General features: G+C 40.5%; 1 protein-coding gene across 1 annotated transcript in view; it reads right to left on the reverse strand.

Annotated features, from left to right (window-relative positions):
* Window positions 1-13,634, reverse strand: part of LOC139468075 (F-box/LRR-repeat protein 16-like) — a 74,882-nt gene extending 61,248 nt beyond the window's left edge. Inside the window, exon 1 of the mRNA XM_071249784.1 lies at window positions 12,215-13,634. Coding sequence (XP_071105885.1) covers window positions 12,215-13,296 — 1,082 coding nt within the window. The 5' untranslated portion in view covers window positions 13,297-13,634. The remainder of the gene's footprint in view (window positions 1-12,214) is intronic.
* Window positions 13,635-22,341: the final 8,707 nt, after the last annotated feature.

Raw genomic sequence — 22,341 nt, forward strand, 5'->3', positions numbered from 1 at the left:
TGAACATCAACATTTAATTGGCTCAACTAACACAGAAGAAGGTTTACTGCGGAACGACATTAACAGGTACATAATGGAGTTTAGTACGAAACTAAGAAATCCCTACACCCAGGGGCCAACAACACAGACAGTAGTAGCAATTACAGCAATAATTGCGCGAAAAAAGTAGTTCCAAGCTAGGGGCAACAATTAGAAGCATGAGTCATTGCCGTGCCGGCAGCTGACACCCCGTGGTATAGTGCAGGACGGAGTGGTATTGATTGTATTGGTGGTGGCAATGCTAGGGTTTGACACTAGTTCAGGAAATAATACTACAAAGCGTTAGACTAGGCAGCTATAACCCACGGCACAGCCTAAAGCTCCATCAATACTATAGCAGTCACGGGTAAACGTTATTAGGTCTGGAAACATGATATAGAATAATAGACTGTTGATGGTCTGGCTGCCATGATGGCTGGACAAACATGGCCACGATAGAGTAGTTCATTATGATTTGATCGCGATGGTAAATCGTTAAGCTTACTGGATTGTGTGGATGTAACTAAATGAACAGTTGAGTTAATAAATGCTATGCTCGTATGAACGGTGTGGTCAGCAGATGATGTTTGTATGACCAAGGAGATCAAAGAACGCTATTATTAGTCAGTAATTAGCATGGCGAGTAGAATAAGTATAGTTATCCCATATTAGTCTTAATACAGCAGACAAAGGGAACAATACAACACGAACAGGGCGCGAGAACTCGATGTTCAGAGTTTGTGTACTGGCTTCCAGGATCTGATGGTCGCTGGTTTGAAGACGTGATGCGACCCGATGACGAATTTTGGTCTGTCAGCGCCAAACAAGACTAACTTAGGGCTCGTAGGCTTTATCAAAGTATTAAATCTGTACGATGCAATAGTTTGGGGTTTTGGGGGGCACGGGTGCCCACTCATCTTGGCACGCCATCAAACTGGGATCGTGGGTTCGAATCCAGGTTCGCCCCGATTATGTTTCTAGGTTGTTCCGCACCATAGCCGTACTCATGTTTCACCACAGTGGTAAACCTGCACCTGAGACCTGCATCACTTCGGGCTTTCCTCCCACATTATGCTGACACGCCGTGATGTAACTGAACTATTGTTCAAAGCGGCGTGAACCAAACTCACTCATTCTAAGCTGTAATGCTTAGTATATATACTCAAATCAAAACATGAAAGGGATATTCATTGAGGGGCACATGAAGTAAAGGGGAATCACTAAAACATTCGTTCCATATTTAATAACACCGATACTGTTACAAACTCCCTCTCAATCCTGTATAACCTGCTGTTTCCAACTCACTCACTCATTCATTCATATATAATCTGTAGGGGCGGTCGGGTAGCCTAGTGGTTAAAGCGTTCGCTCGTCACGCCGAAGACCCGGGTTCGATTCCCGACATGGGTACAATGTGTGAAGCCCATTTCTGGTGTCCCCCGCCGTGATATTGCTGGAATATTGCTAAAAGCGGCGTAAAACCATACTCACTCACTCACTCACTCACTATAATCTGTATTTTCCCACTCACTCACTCACTAATTCATTCATTTATAATCTGTATTTCCCATTCATTCATTCATATATAATCTGTATTTAGCCACTCACTCACTCATTCGTTTATATTCTGTATTTTCCAACTCACTCATTCGTTCTCATATAATCTGTATTTTCCAACTCACTCATTCTCATTAAAAAACTGCCTTTTCCAAATCACTCTCATTGATTTTTAACCTGCATTTTCCAACTCATTTAACGCACTCTTCCATTTATAAGCTGCATTTTCAAACACACTCACTCACTCACTGTAGGAGATCCATATATACCTCGCTATTCTTATTTCCATTTAGTTCGGCATGTAAACATGTGCTAGTCAACACGGCACCAGGACAAGGAAATTGAATGTGTAGTAATGATTCGGTTGTGTGAACCCTCACAACTGTGGGTTTCGTCAATACTCAACGTGAATGGTAAAAAGCGGAATAAGTCACGGGAGACAATAGTTCCAGGAAGAACAGCTGATGTAGGACGTATCTCCAAAATCAGTAAACATAGCGTTGATATATCTTGTTTCACTAGGGAAGGAACAAGCACGAACTATCGACCCCATCACACATGCTCGCACTTTCAGAACAACCTGTGTGTACAATTGCGTTACGTCGTTCTGCATCAAGTTCTGTTCAATTATAAGTATTGACATCGTTTTAACCCCTTCTCAATTCTTTCGATGAGATAGCCATATCATTAAAAGACCACCTTCCAAGGGCCTTCGAATTAACAGGGTTAAAGTGTGCATTATATGACTATACATAACATATACTCTTTTTTCTTGATGAAGGAATAATTATTATATGAAACAGAGAGTGCCTTTTACGCCGGAAGAACCTGTTTTTGTTTGTTTGTTTGCTGTTTACCGCCGTACGCAGCAATATTCCAGCTATATGACGCCGGTTTGGACCAAACAATCCAGTGATTGAGATCATAAACATCGATCTACGCATTTGGGATACAATGACATGCATTAACCAAGTCAGCGAGCCTGACCACCCGATCCCGTTAGTCGCCTCTTAAGGCAACGGCTTTAAGGTCGGGCAAACAAGTTGTTGATAGCATGAGCAATGGCAAAACGTCGCCGAGGGTGTTCAACCATGACATATTTTACACCCCCGATACTCTTTATGAAGGTACGTACTGGGGGCCTAAACCGCCCCTGAATCCGAAGGTGTTCTTTCAGTTAAGGAAACGTGTGGAAAATCACTTGGTGCCAGGCCTGGGGATAGAGGAGGGTGAGGAAGCTCTTCGAACCCACATTGTCGCACAGCAATCCTTTGCATGTCGAGAGGTGTGAGAAGAGGCATTGTCATGAAGTAGTAGTACTCCAGCAGTCGGCATCCTCGCCGCTTTTCTTTGATAGAATAGCTCATACGATGAATCAAATCAGCATTAGTAGGCACCGGTATTCGTCTTTTGACTTTCTAAGTTATCAACAAGGATCACACCCTATGCATCCCAGAATACAGTGGCCATAACTTTCTTCACTGATCTTGAAGACCTGAACTTCTTTTGTGCTCGAGAATTGGAATGCTGTCACTCCATGGATTGACGTTTTGACTCGGGATCATAGTGGTAGACCCATGTTTCATCACCCGTTACTAGTCTCCTTTTAAATAATACGAAATCCTCCTCAATAGCTCTAAATTTTCTCAGGCAATGTCAGTTCTGTTTTCCTTAAGATCAGAATTTGGAAACTTTGGCAGCCAACGAGCAGATATCTTATTCATCTGTAAATGTTCGTGAATAATAGTTTCAATTGTTCCACGGCTTAGACCTGTGTCTTCCTCAAGTGTCTTTCCGCAATGGTAATACTATCTGACTGTATAAGTTTTTCTATCTCCTTGATTGAATCTTCATTGATGGAAGTTGGGGGACTTCGACATTGCTGCCCAACGTTTAACAGTGGCACAGCTAGTGCACTTATCCCCATACACTTGTGACATGCGGTCATGAATTTCTCAGGGAGTACTTTTCTCTGAATGTAAAAAAACTTGATGACAGCTCGATGCTCGTTCTTGTCCATTTCTGTGTCCATTTGGACCCCTGTCACGTTCAACTGGCTGTCACTAATATACAAACATACCAAATACACTTGCAATGAAGTACTCAAACAATGTACTACATTGACTAGTTCACTTTGTTATGGCCCCTAGTTTGAAAGTTAGTCAGGCTTAGAACTTTTTGACCAGCCCTCGTACGTTCATCTGGGTTACCTTTCGTCCATAATGCGTTTAGCAAACTCCTTTGAAATTGACATACTGTGATATCTATGCATCGTGTTAACATTCCATCGAAACGCTGCTATGTACACCTGGGAACTGTAGTATATTTCATCCCGGGACATCGCTCTCACTTGAGCAGAACAGTATCGAGCGTGAAGTCTGTACAGACTATCAGCCGTAGACAGCGAGTTAGCCGTACGCGTAGAATGACTGTTGGCTATTTCAACATTCCATGGATCGTTGATGCATTCCACACTGTTGGACTCATGGTGCCACTGGTGTATGTGATCAGTATTTCCTGAAATGTGAATATTGCGTGGGGAAATTAAGACTTGCGTCTTTCCTTGGCATCTTTGGGTAAAATGTGACTGTACTTTCTGTACTGTACTGTTTGATATTTAAAGTCACAGTCAGCAATAGTGATCAGTCAGGACCAGTAATTAGGGGGGGACCGAAGTCACAGTCGGGGTACGATGACGTTAATCAATCAGTGCACCGAAGATGACCAGTGAGTCCATTCAGTCGCTTCGTACGACAAGCATCGGTTGCCTGGGACCAATCCAAACCCCGAATATTATTATATGTATCAGCATTGATGAGATGGCGTGCGTACGTGCCTTGGTGCGTATATATGTGTGTGTGTTTGTTGTCGTAGCACACACTATTCGGAATTGCATCAATGAGATAGCTAAGACATGAAGGCAAACTAGCTTGTGTATGTATCATGACAAGGCATGATCACAAGGTTGATAACGGCCAATTTGTAGAAAGAGGTTCATTATTCAAAGTATCTTGTCTTTATAACGCAACTTTTAAATGTCAAGCGTAGATCGCAGGCTTGATACGAGGACTCTGTAATAAACATTAAAACAATGACTCAGACAATCATTTACAAGGTTAAACCTCCCTAATCCTAGACTCATGTACAGTGAAACCTCATAAGACCGGACCGGCTTTCAGGACATCACTCCCTGCCCATTACCTATACAATCCGTACATTTGATGAACCGGATGTCACAAACGGTCCTTGAACCCAATTATTTTCCCCTTCCACCCAGCCCTTACTGTAATACTATAGCCCTTAATGAAGCAAGTCTAGACAGGTGCAGAATCTCTTACCTCAATTAGGCTCCTTTTCAATTTAAATGGAGTAGCCTGTTTTTATCAACGTTATATATTTTCAGAGACTAAGCGTTAGTCTAGGATTGGCAGAGTGTCACTAGATACGGTTGTACAAAACAGCTGTGTTGATTAATTTACTAATGATGACAATTTATAATTCATAAATGAAATATATGCATATGTTACCTGTGCCGGAATATGAATATTGACTATTTCGTATCTACAACACACAGCTATTGCAGGGCGTATTCATCCAGCGTATTAGTACGTGATCATTATTGACGTATTAGTTCGAAGCTTCGAAAAAATGGTTTATAGCTACAATTAATGTCTCGGAGTGGTGTTACAACGAGATTGTCTGTGTGTGAGATCAATATCTCACACAGTCGTTATAATCATCGAGACACGGTCTTACAAAAACTACTCCAATCTGATTACGTCAATTTCCTCTTTCCATAAAACAGAGGTCTAGAGAAATGAACGATATACAGTAACATTTTTGCAGTGAAACCAAATAGCATTTCAAATCAATATACAGCTGAATTAGAGGCCTGAATGGTGTTCACTTATATTCAATAAAGAACAAGGCTCTGTGCTGGCACCAACTCTTGGAACAGCTACTGCTCTAACATCGATGGGGTTTTAGCATGTAGACGACCATTCCCCCACAACCTATATATTTTCCAAGACCGCGAATGTCTTGATGTAACATACCGCATTTCAACAAGAGGGCTTATCAGCATTCTAGACATATAACATTATTCCATTAGATACCTTAATAACTAAAGCATGTTTCCACAAAATGAAAAATATGGTGTGGTCAAACATGATGGAGATGTTGGCACAGCAATTACTCTGGTTATTTTGGCCAAAGAATCCATAACTTTTGAGGAAGAGTTTGTTTGTTTGTTTGTTTCCGCTCTCAGCAATATTCCAACTGTATGATGGCGGCCTGTGATTACGCCTAGGTTCGATATCCCACATAGGTAACTTTAAACGAGTGAAGCCTATTTCTGATATCACCCGCCGTGCTATTGCTGCAATGTTGCTAAAGCGGCGTAAAAGCATACTCACTCACTCATTCGAGCTATATGACATCGTCTGTGCATAATCGTGTCTTGACCAGACAATCCAGTCATTGGCATCATGAGTATCGATCTACGCAATTGGGATACGACGAAAAGCATCAACCAAGTCAGCAAGCCTGGCCACCCTGACTCTTACCACAGCCGACGGTCGCTGAAGGCGTGGTTTTAATATGTAAGTATACATAATATCGTGGGTTAACGAATACTTCGTGGTGGCAAAAATTTAAGTAACATTTAAGTTTATCCCAAGATCTATCCGACGTTTGTTTAATCGAGACACCACTAACATTTGCCTGTTTATATATTAGGATTAAAAACATCTTAAGATGTGTGACTGAGCGAGGTGTTACGCTGTGTAACCAATATTCCAGCATAAACCAGTCAGAACACAAAAAACTGGCCTCACACGTCGAGTCTTCGGGGAAACGAGCGAACCACGAGGCTACCCAGGTGGGCCAAATGTACAGATGGACACGGAATCAAACTCAGGTTATCACGCATCTTGCCCATTGACGATTGTTGTGGTTATTATTAATTTATATACAACCAACTTCGGATAAATTGTGTTCTCTAAAACGTGATAATGCATAGTCCAGCATACAGATACCGAACAGATATATCCAATCCTATTCAAGTTTATTATATTTGGCAAGTCTAGATTACAACAGTTTCAAATGAATAAAGTCCCATGGCTCCTTTTTATCATATTTTACAAACATAATTTAACAACTGTATTTTCTGTAAAATATGTTCATTGCAGAGATTAGATATTAGTCTAATCGCAATAAGTCATTCTCATGTTGAACTATCATCATCGAAGGAAAGAGGTGGGGTGTGGGTTTCGTTTTCCCTGATGATAAAAACGCAAGAACTTCCTACTTCCGGGATGGTAAAATATGCGTTTGTTGATAGAAAGGCGAAAACATAATTCAACGGTAAAAAAAAATCCCTGCAATGGCCGACCCCAACCCGTTCAAACAAGATTTACATTTAGATAGAGTGTACATACTCTCTGGCTCTGCGAGACGACATTTAACCCGCGGCTTAGTCTAAGGGACATGTGGGAAAGCAATAGCCGTTTCAGCCCCTCTCCAGATGTGTGAATCATAACAGTAGACATAGGTATGTGTACCCCCCTCTTGCTGTGTCTCCACGAGGATACATCTGGGAGGCTGATTCCATTTACATGCCATCACTTTAACGTAACATTGCGTAACGTTCTGAGCTTATTTCTCTATCTGTCTACCTCAAACCCGGTCGTGACTAATTGTTCGTACTTTTTGTACGGAAAATCAAGAAACAGCTAACGAAACAATCTGGTTCAAGAGTTCGTAAATTACTCTCGCGCCAGATTGCTGAGCATTCGCGTCACTGTTTAACATATTTCATTCAGATGTGCTACAACAGACTGGATAGCCGCCGGGTATGGTTCTTGAAAAACCTTCTTTAAGAGTACGGTTTTCCTGAGGTCTGCGACTTATTTGGAAACGCTTATTTCCAGACAAAAGACTATTGATGATCTCGGCATCGACCATTCAGGTCACGTCGACCCGATTAGTACGAAGGCGCGCAGCGTTCACGAATGACATAACCAGGCGCCGCAATTTGTCTTTACGATATACAGGAAAGAATCTCTGCTTTTTACGAGCTCAACAATGTGTTTTGTGAGAGAATGTGAAAGGAAGGGGATGCAATCTCCTAAAAGAAGTATCCATCTTTCTCCGGCTGAGCACATCACGCAATATTTGACATATTCACAAAGCCTTGGGCAGTTAGATTTCTGTATATTTGCACAGAGAAATACTGAAAGTCGATTTAAAATGTGAGCGTTTCTTAAAGACCATTATAAAGTATTAACGACGATGTTGAGAATGGCATTGACGGATAGGGTCAATACCATTTCGGGATGGCAACCCGATCACAAAAGAATTTCCACCAACCGTTGATTACACGGCATCTAGTCCAATCTCAATGCATCTTTGTGATAGGTGATCCATAATCTAAAGCCGCTTATCTCCAAGCAATTAACTCCATATTTGTGATAGGTGATTAAAAAGATATCACACCCCGGTGCATGTAATTAAAGGATGCCACTGAGTGATACCTAAAGACTGGCAGACCTGAAGAACAATGTGATCTAAAAATGTCACATTGAAATTCACTTTCTGCACACAATAACGGTGTTATAACTTCTAGTTGCTATTCATGTGCAGATGAATCCACTGAGATTAAAAATAACATGTTTGGAATTAAGCAGCGTTTGGCACGAATGCCTGATAGCTATGTTTAACGTCACTGGGCGATATGCTTCGGTCGTAGCATCGATCTGACGTAGGTAGGATCTGACGGCAGTATTTTAACAGAGGGCGTGTACACATGCTGTATGTCTGGTGTTCGGCAATCGATGTGTATAACGCTCTGAATGTTGCCATTATGTAATATAGACGCCTGTTATGGAGTAGAAACATGACATGGTACATTACGCATAAGCGATGTAATAACTAGATACATCTATCCGTATGTGTAAGGCACGACAGAGGATAATTGAGATATCACATTCAACCAATGCAGTTTGTCTGGACCAGACTCCATTTTTTACAAGACGTCATGGTATCGATGGAAATTCGAGAAGTGACGTCAAACAACAAACAAATATCAACAAATCATTGCATGGGACAGAAATATATTATGTTTCCCGTTTTATTAGTAATGGCATTTCAGACTCATTGTCTATTATTTACTGGTCAAAGAGAACAACTTATATTAACAATACGATGCATGCTTACAAGGAACACAATTGTACCACTTCATGTGAAACTTTGTTAGGGGGAAGTGCAGATCTTTCAACACGTCATAATATACATGTACATGTATTTAAATAAGAAAATATGTATTTAAGGCAGTGCAATCTCACATCTATCGGAGCAAATGCTTTGTCTAATTTATCTCTTTTCTCTGTTATATTTGCAATTGTTTCTTTCTATACTCATCATTCCTTATCATACTTGTCATTCTACGTAATCTTTTGTACATTTGTAAATTCAGTATGTAAATACCAAGGAGAGAGCAGCCTCAGTTGGGTAACTTGTTCCTAGCCCTTTTCCATATGTAACTAACTTGACTTATTATATCTTCATATATAATACAGTGTGTGTTAATTACGTGTATATTGTTGTCTTTGCTTTAGGTACATACATGTATATTGCATCTGTGGTATTAATGAAACATACCCTGTAGTGAAATGTAATCATTTTAACAAGTTATCGATCAATTCAAGTTCAGTTATACATGTTGTAGTTGTAGAAAGGTGCAATATGAATTGATAACATATTTCCAGTGAACGTAATTCCAGTGAACCGTTTTGCCGCTTCGCGGAGCTAGCGGGATAGTTCAATTACATACGGGGGTAACTTGTGTATGATATGTGGCCAAATGTCACGTATCTTTGTGTAGTGTACCCCGGTGGACATTCCGGGTGGGATAACGATTGAGTGAGTTGGGTATAACGCCGCTTGAACAGTCATCATCTCGGTACTATCATGGCGTGCCAGCTTAATGCGTGAGGAAAGCGCAAAATGAAGCATCTCGTATACGTCTATTGCGGTGTTGGAACATACGATCACGACCACGGGGATGATGATGATGATGATGATGATGATAAACCAAGGATCATAATCAGGGCGAAACTTGGATTCGAACCAACAATCAGCGGTACCTGACAGCTTATGGAAGAAACTTAGCATCAGTGCTGCAGCGACTTACACCAGTGGACCAACCGGTCTGGATTGCTTAAGACAAAGGAAAACATTTCCTAATCATTTCAACTTATGTATTTATAATGCAAATATCAAACTTTGAATTAACGAATTGATTTAAGGTCGCTTGGATTTCGGTATTCACTTTGATATTTATTGATGAACAGTGAGGTAGCTTAGTAGTAGAAGCACTCGCTCATCATGACGAAGACACGGGTTCAGTTTCCACCAAATTAGGTATTGTGAAGCCTATTTCGTGATGCCCCAAGCTGTGATAAGACTTGGATACTTCTGAGAGGTGTTAACCCATACTCACTCTCACCCATCATACGGATGCGATATATTCTCACTGTCGTTACATGAATGACCACATGTTGCTTACTTCTGAATTAAATACATCCCTTAATTCATATGTCATGACCCCACGACCTTAATATATGAGAAAATGGGATTCGTGAATAAAAGGTACGGTCTAATCATCTAGAGAAGATATATTGAATATGCGAACATCCCGTCATGTACACATAAACGTTATTGGTTCCACATCTGTGCACACACAGCGAACACAAAAACAGATACAGCATACTCAATCAATGCCAATAAATATTGCAAAGGTATTATTCAGTTTGTTTATGTTTCCATCTGTGTCTTAACTCTTGATACGTATAGTAGAATGTAATGGTGCATTAAGCCTTTGGGTAAAGCACCAATGAGGGAGTGAATGTTGTTTGGCGCCGCAGAGTTCATATCAACATATAAATCAACTTTTCATATCAACATATAAATCAACTTTTCATATCAACATATAAATGGTTAATCCTTGAAGGAGTGAGTGAGTATGGTTTTACGCCGCTTTTAGCAATATTCAAGCAATATCACGGCGTGGGACACCAGAAATGGGCTTCACACATTGTACCCATGTCGGGAATCGAACCCGGATCTTCGGCGTGACGAGCGAACGCTTTAACCACTCGGCTACCCGAAAGCCCCGGCTGATCCTTGACAACGGGGATAGACATGTTTGTTTTTTTCCACTTTGGATGTTTAAGCGTGCCAATACGAGTGCCAACAAGATTAACTTTATATTTCTTATAAGTAGTGCAAATCTGCATGCACATTTGTGAGTGTGTGTGAGTGTGTGTGTGTGTGTGTGTGTGTGTGTGTGTGTGTGTGTGTGTGTGTGTGAGTGTGACAATACTGTCGTTTTATCTCTGACATCCGTGGATCGTATTTCGCAATGAGCATGATAACAAGCGTGTTTACTATGTAATTGTCCAGTTTGCAAGTGTTAAAGTACGTTTATCACCGGCTTCACGCCATGCAGGAACTAATCTTAAGCATGCAGTGCTGTTGTGATTTTAACCATCCCATTGGCACTCCAATACAATGCATTTCGAACCCAGGGCACCTTGACAATGTTATACATTCAACAATACAGATACTCAATTGTAAGCTTGGTGAACTCAACAGACACACCAGGCCCCACTACAGCTGCTGCCGTAAATGTGTTTCTATTCATTGAACGCGCGTGAACGGACTGACCCCGTTCGCCATTCATAACTCGCATCAACTCGGTACTGAAGCATAGCGCAGAAACAGCTCAACAGAGTTCACTGACGGAGATCCCGAATCGATACCCACACGAACTACGATTATTCTTACTGTTCACACATTCCCAAGTAGGAATCAATGGCATTGTATGTGTCCTCATATATCTAATATTGATATATCATCCCCATCAAGCCATAAGATAATTTACAACAACGTGGCATTGAGCTGTGTTATTTTCCCGGTGGTTGTTTGGGCGGCAACCTGTGCATTTGTTGGAAAACGTGGCAATAAACCGTCATAAATACGTCTACCCGACAGCTGCAGGGCTACTATATGTGAAGCGATAAAGGACAATAGAACGCGCATACAAAAATACCCGAACAATGGATTTGTGTGTATATGAAAATGTGCCGGGCTGGAGATGAAAGAGAATGATTTATCTGTAATGCATGTCTGGTAATGACTCGTGTCGATGAATATTGAAATGCGACCATCATCAATGTCACATTAGTATAGACCACACTATGGTGGTAAGTAGGATCGGTTGCCAATGAAATCTTCAACTTCGTAAACTTCCATGTCAATGTATACCTGTAACATTCGTCAGGACAATAACATGTTAACGGTTCCCGACCGACCCTATTCGGGAGTCCCCACACTAAACCTGTTTGCTTCTTCTCTCTCCAGATGCATTAAGCTTTTATCACTTCCCGGTATTAAATGTCCGTATTTTTGCAACTGCGTAAATGTGTTGCCCTTCAGAATAAAACCAGTAATTTAAAGAAACCAAGAACTACTTCCCGGCCCAGTTTTGGATGGTTGAATAGGAAACAAAGTAATAAGAGTGCTTGAAAGGCATTGATTATTCCTTCAATAAAGAACTGTCAACTTTGTCTTTTCTTACCTATCCAGCACCAGTTCCTCGAGTTGTCCAAGGTCACATGCGATGTATTCGAGTGATGCGTCCGTTATCCGGGGACACCACGAAATGTCGAGAACGCGTAACTTACGAAGGTTCTCCGCAATAAGTTCCACACCATCGTCAGTGATCTTGCTGCACCCTGAAAGACTTAGGACGGTCAGATTGGGTAAGGAATGCACAATATTTACAATTCCATGGTTGGTGATTTCCCAGCATGACTGTAGTTTGAGGATACACAACGTATAACTCTGCTTCGCACTGAAAAAGGCCAATGCTGCGTCTGTCACGTGATAGGCCTGGATGGTCAGTTCGTAGAGGGATGGTAGAAGCTGGGAAATGGCGCCAATTGTGTCGTCTGCTACGTTGATACAATCACTAATACTAAGGGACACTATCTTAGGGTTGAGTGAAGACCATAAACCGGTTTCCGTAATCTCATTACACCCGGAAATTTCAACCCGATAAATACATGGCATCTTTTTAAACAGGACCTCCAAACCTGCGTCTGTGACATTGGCACAGCGGACGCTTATTGACCTAAGATGCTTCTTACTGGGTGGGAAATTGTTCACAAAATCCGAAATGTCTTCGTCGGTGGCGCCGAACAAACACACAGCATCGAACCCTCTTTGGTGAAGGCTGTCGTACACCTGTTTCCTGACCACCATATCCTTTGTCCAGTCACGGTAGGATATGATTGGCATGACCTCTGCCCAATACTTCGTGTTATAAAGGATATGCTTCCAACGTCTACACACGCGTGACAACACACCTCTTTCCTCGGCAGAAAAGTAAAAGAAAAATTTGGACAAAAACGACTCATCCATGAACAAATCCTGGATAGTTTTATGTGCAGCTTTTCCGCTCATAGTCCGAATTCGTTTCACAAATCCAGCTTTGGGTGAACGCGTCAACCTGACGTTATTGAGCGGAGAGCCATTGGTGGCTCGGTGTAGAGTCTCTTTAAGGGAGGACCCTCCGCCTTGGGACGACTGTTCGCGGTGGAGGCGGAGGCCCCGAATACCATTTGATATCTCCATGTATGCCCGGCGAATTGTAGACATGACACCAAACCAAGAGCCGTCCTGACGCGCGCTTCCAATACCTGACACGCGCGGCACGTGTCGTTACATAGGTGCCCTTCTTTCAGCTAGATACATTTAAATACTGCAGCATGTCCACGAAAGCTTCTCTCATTGGCTACTGCTGCTGTTCAGTGCTGCTTGTATTCGCGGCGAGAGAGATGACTGAGAAACCGCTCTTTCACAAGTTCCTGTGGTCAAAATGAATTCACAGTTATCTCAAGAACACCACTCCTTCAATTCTTTACATCTAGTTTTCCCGGAAGCTGTGGTAGGTGCGATAACTTGGGAAAGCAAGAGCAGACGACCATCCCGCGCGACAAGTCAGGCAGGACTGGCTGCTGAGGGAAAAGCTGCCTGTCGATACTAGGCCCGTTTAGATCGATACTCGGGGCTGATGTTGCTACCAGTCAGATCGTGCCAACAGTGAACGCCTGTCTTTGACCCATGTTATCCCTGTGACGTAGCCACTTTAACCTGCCCATGCTGGGAGGGTGGGTAAGGGGTATCGATTTTTTCGATCAGGGTCGGGTTTAACTTAATCATGCATTCATCTTTGTCATGTGTATTCTAAACACCGGGTTCATTACGGGGGGAACATCTGTAGAACGTGTCTTGGGGGTGGGCAGGCGTGTCGGTGCTGACCAATATCTCTTGATGAAGTAGTGGAGATTTTAATTGCAAAGACGTAAACGTGATCTGAATACATTAAAGATTGGCTTCAGTACATCTGTGGTAATTGCTTTCACGGTTACACATCCTCGATAATCAATCACATCAAATTCGATCCACTGTTATTGGAAGAATATGGACTTTCATGTATTCATTTTTTATGTTTCATTTCTATATCATATTTGTTTTGAAGTGATAGATTAAGAGTAACTTGACGTTTATTTTATAAGTTTATAATCAATACTTTCCAGAAATATACTTTTCAAAACAATTTAACTTTCATATGGAAACCAAATGGTGTTTAAAAAGAAAGATGTTTTATGACGTCGAACATGATCTACAAGCGCTGGCGACACAAACAACTGGCAAGCGATGCCATAACCAGAGAGTTATACGACGCTTCAAACAGTATTTCTCACATACCATTTTTCCATTCGCCTGAGACAGAAACATCTTTACCCAGATAAAACATGTTGAGGTCAGCACAAACCACCCAGACCCCCCTGCTCACTTCCCTACCCCCATCACCAAAGCGTTGATAGCTGCTCCTCTACAGCCCAATGTAGGAACACGCTCTGTCGGCTCACATGCTGTTGGTTTAATGCATCATTTCACCAGTGTTTGGCAGAAATGTGAAAAGCGTGAATTACGAGGCATATGGGTCTTTGGCGAACCGACGCAGAACTTTAGTAATTGACTGGAATCTATTGGTACTTCCTATGTTGGCGCATTTCGGTGTAGCGATATTAAGCTGGGACATGCTTAGAGAGCACTGGAGTCAAATATAGAAAACGCACCTTTTGGAGGAAAAAGTAATTGACTCTCTCTCGGTGCTTGGGCGCAAATTAACTTTGTACGGACTTGTGTGTGTTTTATTGGCCCCTGTTACCATGAAATTACTATCGGGTTGATTATATCTGTTGTTGGATAATACAACCAACTTATCTATATCTTGAAACACATATATGTGTTTATGGATATGTGGACGGATGCGCCTTTGTTGGTATCTTGCAAATATAAAACGTCAACACCAGAGAATACCCAGTCTCGATTATCTGGCGAAATAGATTCCATTGCGCGTAAAAGGCGAAATAGTGGTGAAAATCTTATGAATGGATCGGGAAACGGAAGATTACAAAATCGTCTAAAAAAGGTGTTTGTTTTTTGGTGTGTTTTTTAAAATTGTGAATGAATTGGTTTTCCAACAAAGCTCCACTTATTCTTCGGGACGAATGAAATTTCAAACGAATTTGTTTGAACACCTAAATCAGTCTAAATTTATAAAAAAGGAAAATACAAATAATATAGATTATTTATTCGAATTAACTTTTATAAGGGGAACTTTTTCTTTAAGATAATCAAAATTATTGACTTTTTTAATAGCTTGCTTTAATCCTCAGTCAGTTCTTCAAACATGGTTTAGTATATCGTATCTAAAAGTCTAACGAGTTATCGATTTTATTATAAGGATGACATAACTCTTCACTTTACTGCAGAATTGCTTACTGAAGCATATTCATCTAATTATCTTGTTTTTAGAAATGCCAATACCATTGTTTAGGTCGAAAAATACAACACGTGTGACTTAAGAACAAAAGGAATAGTTCAAATCAAATTAAATTATCTATTAAAACTTGTAATGTATTTCGAGAACCAAGAGAGCGAGTGTTTCGGCCTGATTATGATTCTAGACCAGACAGAGCCATGTTCGAACTTGGGGGTTTCACCAAAGTGTGTTTGTTTGTTTAACGCGGCACTAAGCAAAATTCCAGCTATTTGACGGCGGTCTGTAAATAATCGAGTCTGGAACAGACAATCCAGTGATTGACATCATGAGCATCGATCCACGCAACTGGGATACGATGACATGCATCAACTTAGTCAGCGAGCCTGACCTCCCGATCCCATTAGTTGCCTCTAACGAAAAGCAGAGTCCCCTTTTACGGCAAGTATGGGTTGCTGAAGATCTATTCTACCCCGGATCGTCACGGGTCTTCACCAAAGTTGTAAACGACAAAGACTTGAATCACATCGGGCTTTCCTCCCACATCAAGATGACACGCCGTAAAATAAATGAAATAATGTTCTAAACGGCATTAAACCCAACTCACTCACTCACTCACTCACTCCAACCTGAAAGGGGGCTGTGGATAGCCTAGTAGTTAAAGCATTCGCTCGTCACGCCGAAGTCCCCGGTTCGATTTCCCACATAGGTACATAGTGTGAAGCTCAGTTCTGTTGTCCCCTGTCGGGATATTGCTGGAATTGCTAAAAGCGGCGTAAACCTATACTCACTCACTCCAAACCTGAAAGAGGTTTGTTATTACTGACGTAATAGCAGACTCCGTGAAATTGCAACGTCGTCCAAGAAATCAGGTTTCCAAGGTAACAGCTGCCATGACATGGAACCATGGCTGATCAGGCTGGATGTGAAGGTGACAATGATGTGTGTTTACTTCCAATACGTGGCTGTCGCTCAACTTCAGCTATCTCACGCTCTGTCACTGTCAGCAATCCATATCCCACATATGTCAATGGAATGGTATTTGCAGATATATGTCTGGGACAAGTGGGTAGTAATATTTTGTTGTGTATTGATTATTGTAATGTTCTTTTTCTCGTTGAAACGCATGTTACACTTAAACACACATACGAATGTCCGTGTCTATGTGCACATTAACATTTGTGTCGACTCCAATCCAACCCACCCGCCCCCCCCCCCCCCCCCCCTCCCCGGCCAATTCCCTACACACACAGACAACCACAGTCAGAGCCACAAACATAACTACAGCCAGCCATTACTAAAGACAAACGTCACAACCACAATCATAGCCATAGCCACAATTAGAGTCACAGCCACAGCCACGGCAATATCTGCAGTAACAGCTGTAACTTGAATCATTAGACGCAGTAATAGCTGTTACGTGAAACATTAGATAAAATTACAGCTGTAACTTGGATCATTAGACAATTACAGCTGTAACGTAAACTATTAGACAGTTACAGCTGTAACTTGAATAATTAGACGCAGTAATAGCTGTTACGTGAAACATTAGATATAGTTACAGCTGTAACTTGGATCATTAGACAATTACAGCTGTAACATAAACTATTAGACAGTTACAGCTGTAACTTGAATAATTATACACAGTTACAGCTGAACTTAAATCATTAGATACAGTAACAGCTGAACTTAAATCATTAGATACAGTAACAGCTGTAACTTAAATCATTAGCCAGTTACAGCTGTAACTTGAATGATTGGACAGTTACATCTGTAACTTGAAGCATTAGACATAGTTACAGCTGTAACTTGAATCATTAAACACAGTTACAGCAGTAGCCACATCAGCAGTTTTGGGAACATTATTTCTGTATAGATCCGTGATTATTTGACAATGAGTGCTGGGATTTCCGATCAAGACACAGTATTTTCAACACACGAAAATACCATCTTTATTACCTCATAACGCAACAGTATTATTCTTCTATGTACTTCATTTATGGACCAAAGGTACATTGTTATATGGCAGTGTTATTTATTGTTAAACAATGTGGTAACATTGTTTCTGTTGAGATTCAGTTGAAGTTGAAAGCATTGTGTTTTGACAATGATTAGTTGTCAGGAATGTAGTACTATCTAATGTCAACAGTAGTGTGGAAGTTACTATATATAAATGTTTTTGGAGTAAAGTGTAATCTAGAATGTTCCAGAACAGCTAGACTAATCCAGCACTGTATAGAACTACTCAAAACTACTAAAAGGTATTTAGACTATATAAGGGGGCGTACCTCTCGCACCTGACATGACATCTTACATTAGATCAAAACCAGCGGTTGTGTGGAGATATTTATTTTCATCCTGTATATCCAGCCAAGGCCTATTTTGTATGCTTGACCGCTATTGCTGCTGGGTGGGCATTATTACTACTGCTATTATATTTATACTGCCATTGTAATTGTACTGCCATTTAATTTTGTACTGCCACTCAATTGTGTACTGCCATTGTAATTGCTATGCAGTAATTTGTATTGACATGTAAACCTAGTAATCATTTTATAATACAATTGTAAAATTGCATACCATTTCCTTATTGTTTGTTGGTTTCACACTGAATTCTTTTATGTAAAGATTTATTTTACTTATTGTTTTAAGTCGCCACGTAACAACATGTGTACTTAACTTTCATTGCCACATGATGTTTTTAAGATATATTTACATTCCTCTCCCATCCCCTTCTCTCACACCAGTAACATCCGCCATTCCATTTAATCCGCACCCCACTCCTTTCCCCTACCCACATCATCGCCACAACCACTTGGATAAAAACCCGTGTAAATAGTTTGTGACCAACCGAGGGTGAGGTTTCCGTATGTGCATATATGTTATAAAGTCAGATGTGCTTGAATACATGCGTATGATTTGTGTGTTTATACGCTTGTATTTACATCATTATGACGGAGTGCAATTAACCAGATGTGCAAGGGAAGATGGAAGTCGCACAGGGCACTTAACGCCGGAGAAGTCTGGCAAATATCCATGTTTATAACATTTACAGAAAGTGAAAACAAACTCTTATGATTTAATATAAAGCTGTGAATTTCACACGAATTTAGCCTATGCGGATAAGTTTATTTCTGATCGCAATATCCCGCCAACCCCTTCGTTAAATGGCTTTTACCTAGTTCTTATATAAAATGTGTTCAGAGGCATTTTGAAGAATCATCATTTAAACTGCCCTGAATAGAACCCATTACCACCCAAAAAGCCGGTGTGCCCCAGTGCTCGGTTCTAGGACCGTTATTCTTTCTTGTATATATTCATCATATTGTTATTATTATTGGATTGTATTACTTGGTGCTGACTAAACCCTCTCAAAAACTAAACACTTTCTCGAACAACATACTCGGACAGCTGTTTTGCCCACCAAAAATATCCCCCCCCCACACACACACACCCTCCAACCCAACCCCCATTCCCCATTTTGCAAAACTGTGGAATAAACTATCAATTCCGATAACAATTTGGATTAAGATAAATTAAATAATAAATACAACGAACCCTTGAGGTTACTCATTTGAAATCCCACAAAATTAAGGTGTGTGGTTAGTTAATGGATTATGACCTATTCAGATACGGCTTTAGCAATCCCAACAATGTAAATTTGGAGTTATGCTTTTCATTAGTAGGTGGCTGATAAATGATATTATGTACAGATTTAACACCAATCAAGTTGTGATAACGTGTGCCAGATCCTTTCCATCCTTTTCTGAATACAATATGTTAACATCAGAAGTTTATTTATTTCAGAAGGTCCTCAGATCCGTGAAACGGGCGTATATATTTTCAGAGAGTCGTTTGCATGATGTCTGTCTGGTTTAACATACTGCTATTTATTCAAGTGTGAGTAACAATTATAGCCGTTTTAAGAAGGGAACTTTACAGTTCGGACGTTTCTTTGTGTGGGATTCGAACCAAAGATCTAGCGGATGCAACGGATGCAAAGTGCAACGGATGCATTCGATTTGCAGCGAAAGAAATTAAAGCAAGGCCAAGGCGGTGAATACAAAATTAGGTTCTTATGGTATCTATCCATTTGTAGATTTGATGCATGTAATGTGTCATGTCATTTAATGTATAGTGTGGACCGTTGATTATTTTATGAACTATGTATTGTATTTATGTATTGTTTTGTCTGCTCTTGACTCAATTATTCACAGACCTCCGTTATATAACTGTCATAAAGTTTATTGCGACGTAAAACAACACCGATTACTCGCCCTCATGACGTGTTCTGTGAATTCTGTAATCACTCATCCAAAATATCAACCTTGTACCGCAGTCGGGACGCATTGTCATATGTTACAGCTTACATATAACCTCATAGACCATTGGCGTCTTGTTTTACGACGCAATATTCCAGCTATACGGAAAAGGCCTGTAAGCAGTCGTGTTTGGACCAGACAAACCAGTGACTGTAATTACGAACAACGTCCTAAGCCGTAGATGTACGATGACACAAATCAAGCAGAATCAGAATCCCCTCAGAGATGATGATGATATGATTTGTTACAGACTGTAACATGTTACACAAACCACGTGTTCACAACCTGTACCTTTACATAACAGGTGCTTAGCATACTGTATCGGGACAAGGGATATACACACGTGCAATACACACTGTCAAGACCACACACAGACAGGTCATGCGTGCCTCGTGGAGCTACATAAACAGTAAACACTATACTATCTTATCAATTTGATATCACTTTGTTTTCTCATGATCTCGTGTAACAAGCCATAAAGAACACGCCAAAGACAGTTCGGATTGTTTTTGTTCGCTTCAACCCTACCATTTCTAAAATTAGTGTGGGACGTTCCGCATACAACTGACAATATATCTTAAAGTGTCTCAATAGGCAGCTAACTGTCCAATAATCGACCAGCAGTGCTATTATAGGGCCGCTTCAAATATAACATTTTCACCAGTTATAAACAGCCGGGAAAAAGAGAGTATAAACCCATGTTTGATGGTGGCTAAAATTAAAATAGGAAGAAATTTATACTCGTTCGCGAAGTATCTAATACGGATGTCATAGTTGTGTTTTGTACCTGACGTTTGCAGAGTTCACGCGACTGCTGTCAGCTTAGTAATTATAACGTTTTGACAACGTTTGTAGTTTTTTGCTCAAAACCATTTTGAAGTGTATACTTTCTTTCCCCCGGCAGTTTAGTTTGGTGTTTGTGGTTCGGGTTGTCTGTTTATTTCAACTGGCCATAACATTATTCATATGATAATAGCTTATTATTATGATTCTCTAAAAGAACTATATAACTTTTGTAATTTTAAATCTATTTTTCATAACAATATGATTTGTCTCGCAGTGTTTTGTTAACCAGATGCTAGAAAGAGAAGCAATATCATCATGCGTAAGAACAAGTCCACATACAACGAATTACATAATACCTACTCATTATTAGAAACCTATGAATTATCATAAAGTTAATGGAGCATCAGATTCTAAACTGCCGGACAAAAGACGGTATACACTTGAAAATTGGATTTGGCATATACAAACGTTGCCGAAACACTGCAAACTTATGGTCAAACCCGTATCAAATATATCACCATCTAATAAACATTTCTTGTTTGTTCCAGTTTTAGCCGCAATCACACATCGGTGTATATACATTCTTTAGCCTGCCAGTTTATGTTTTATGATTTCAGATCTTTGATAAGAACACCTTTGGCATGTGCATGTATCAATTACTATATATTATACATGGTTTAATAAGATTACTGTGTAGAAGGAGAATCCCAATCCAGAGTTGTAGGCTTTTAGATCATCAACAGATATCAAACTGCACATCTGACAACTTTGTAAACAAGGACACATGTTACTCATATACCACTCAGAATAAATATTTGTTACATTCCTAGCAAATGCCATGTTGTATAAGTCATTAATGACATTCATAATCATAGTATCTCTTCAGCAACAGCAGCAGCAGCAACAACAGATACAAATAACCTTCATTTAAAGGAAACCGCATGTGCAAGTTCACAACTCTCCTGCAGTGCATGTCAGAACAAGCCTACACCCAGATGCATGTGGTGCATATTTCTTGTATGTCAATGTTTATCTATTTAGCATGATGCTTTGTCGATTTGTTCTTTCATTTGTGAGTTAAAAAGATGTTTATGTACACAAATTGGGTAATTCCTATCACGTCCCTAAGCTTTCTGTTTTATCTGGATGCGTTTCTTCTGTGTTTTCTTTTCTGCACGCCATGGAAGATCGCTCGTGCAGAGTGCTGCGTTTATGTCTCATTTCCCAGTGCATTCAGACCTGGAAGCGCTTCTTCTGTTGTTTGTCGTTCTGCATGTAGTGGCATGGCTCGTCTAGTTGTCTGGGCGACGCAATTCGATGTCCACTTAGACGTGCCGGAATCCGAGGATCGTGACTTCAACTTTCCAATAGTCAACTTTTCCCTTTATGTCGAGCAATATTACAGCAGCTGTCAACATTTGACAACTTTGGATGTACAATCGAGCACGATCTTTCATAGATTTCATAGAACGTCAATCGACTCTTGCTCAAGAGTAGTTTGATCAAGGATACACCTTTCAAAGCATCAGTCGAGCTTTCGAAACGTTTTGTGGTGGACCCCTAGAGGACATTTCCAGATGATGTCCGATGCAATTACCTTTTTTGACTTGTACCATATGTTCCTGTATTTGTTTAGGTGTACAAGAGACTTGTGTTTGTGACAGATGCCTCTGGTGGGGCAGGTGAGGTGAGGTGAGGTGAAATAGGGTTTAATGTCGCGTCCAAGATTATTGCACTTATATA

The sequence above is a fragment of the Haliotis cracherodii genome, unplaced genomic scaffold (genome assembly GCF_022045235.1).
Source record: "Haliotis cracherodii isolate W230 unplaced genomic scaffold, xgHalCrac1.p SCAF_2, whole genome shotgun sequence".
Taxonomy (NCBI): Eukaryota; Metazoa; Mollusca; class Gastropoda; order Lepetellida; family Haliotidae; genus Haliotis; species Haliotis cracherodii.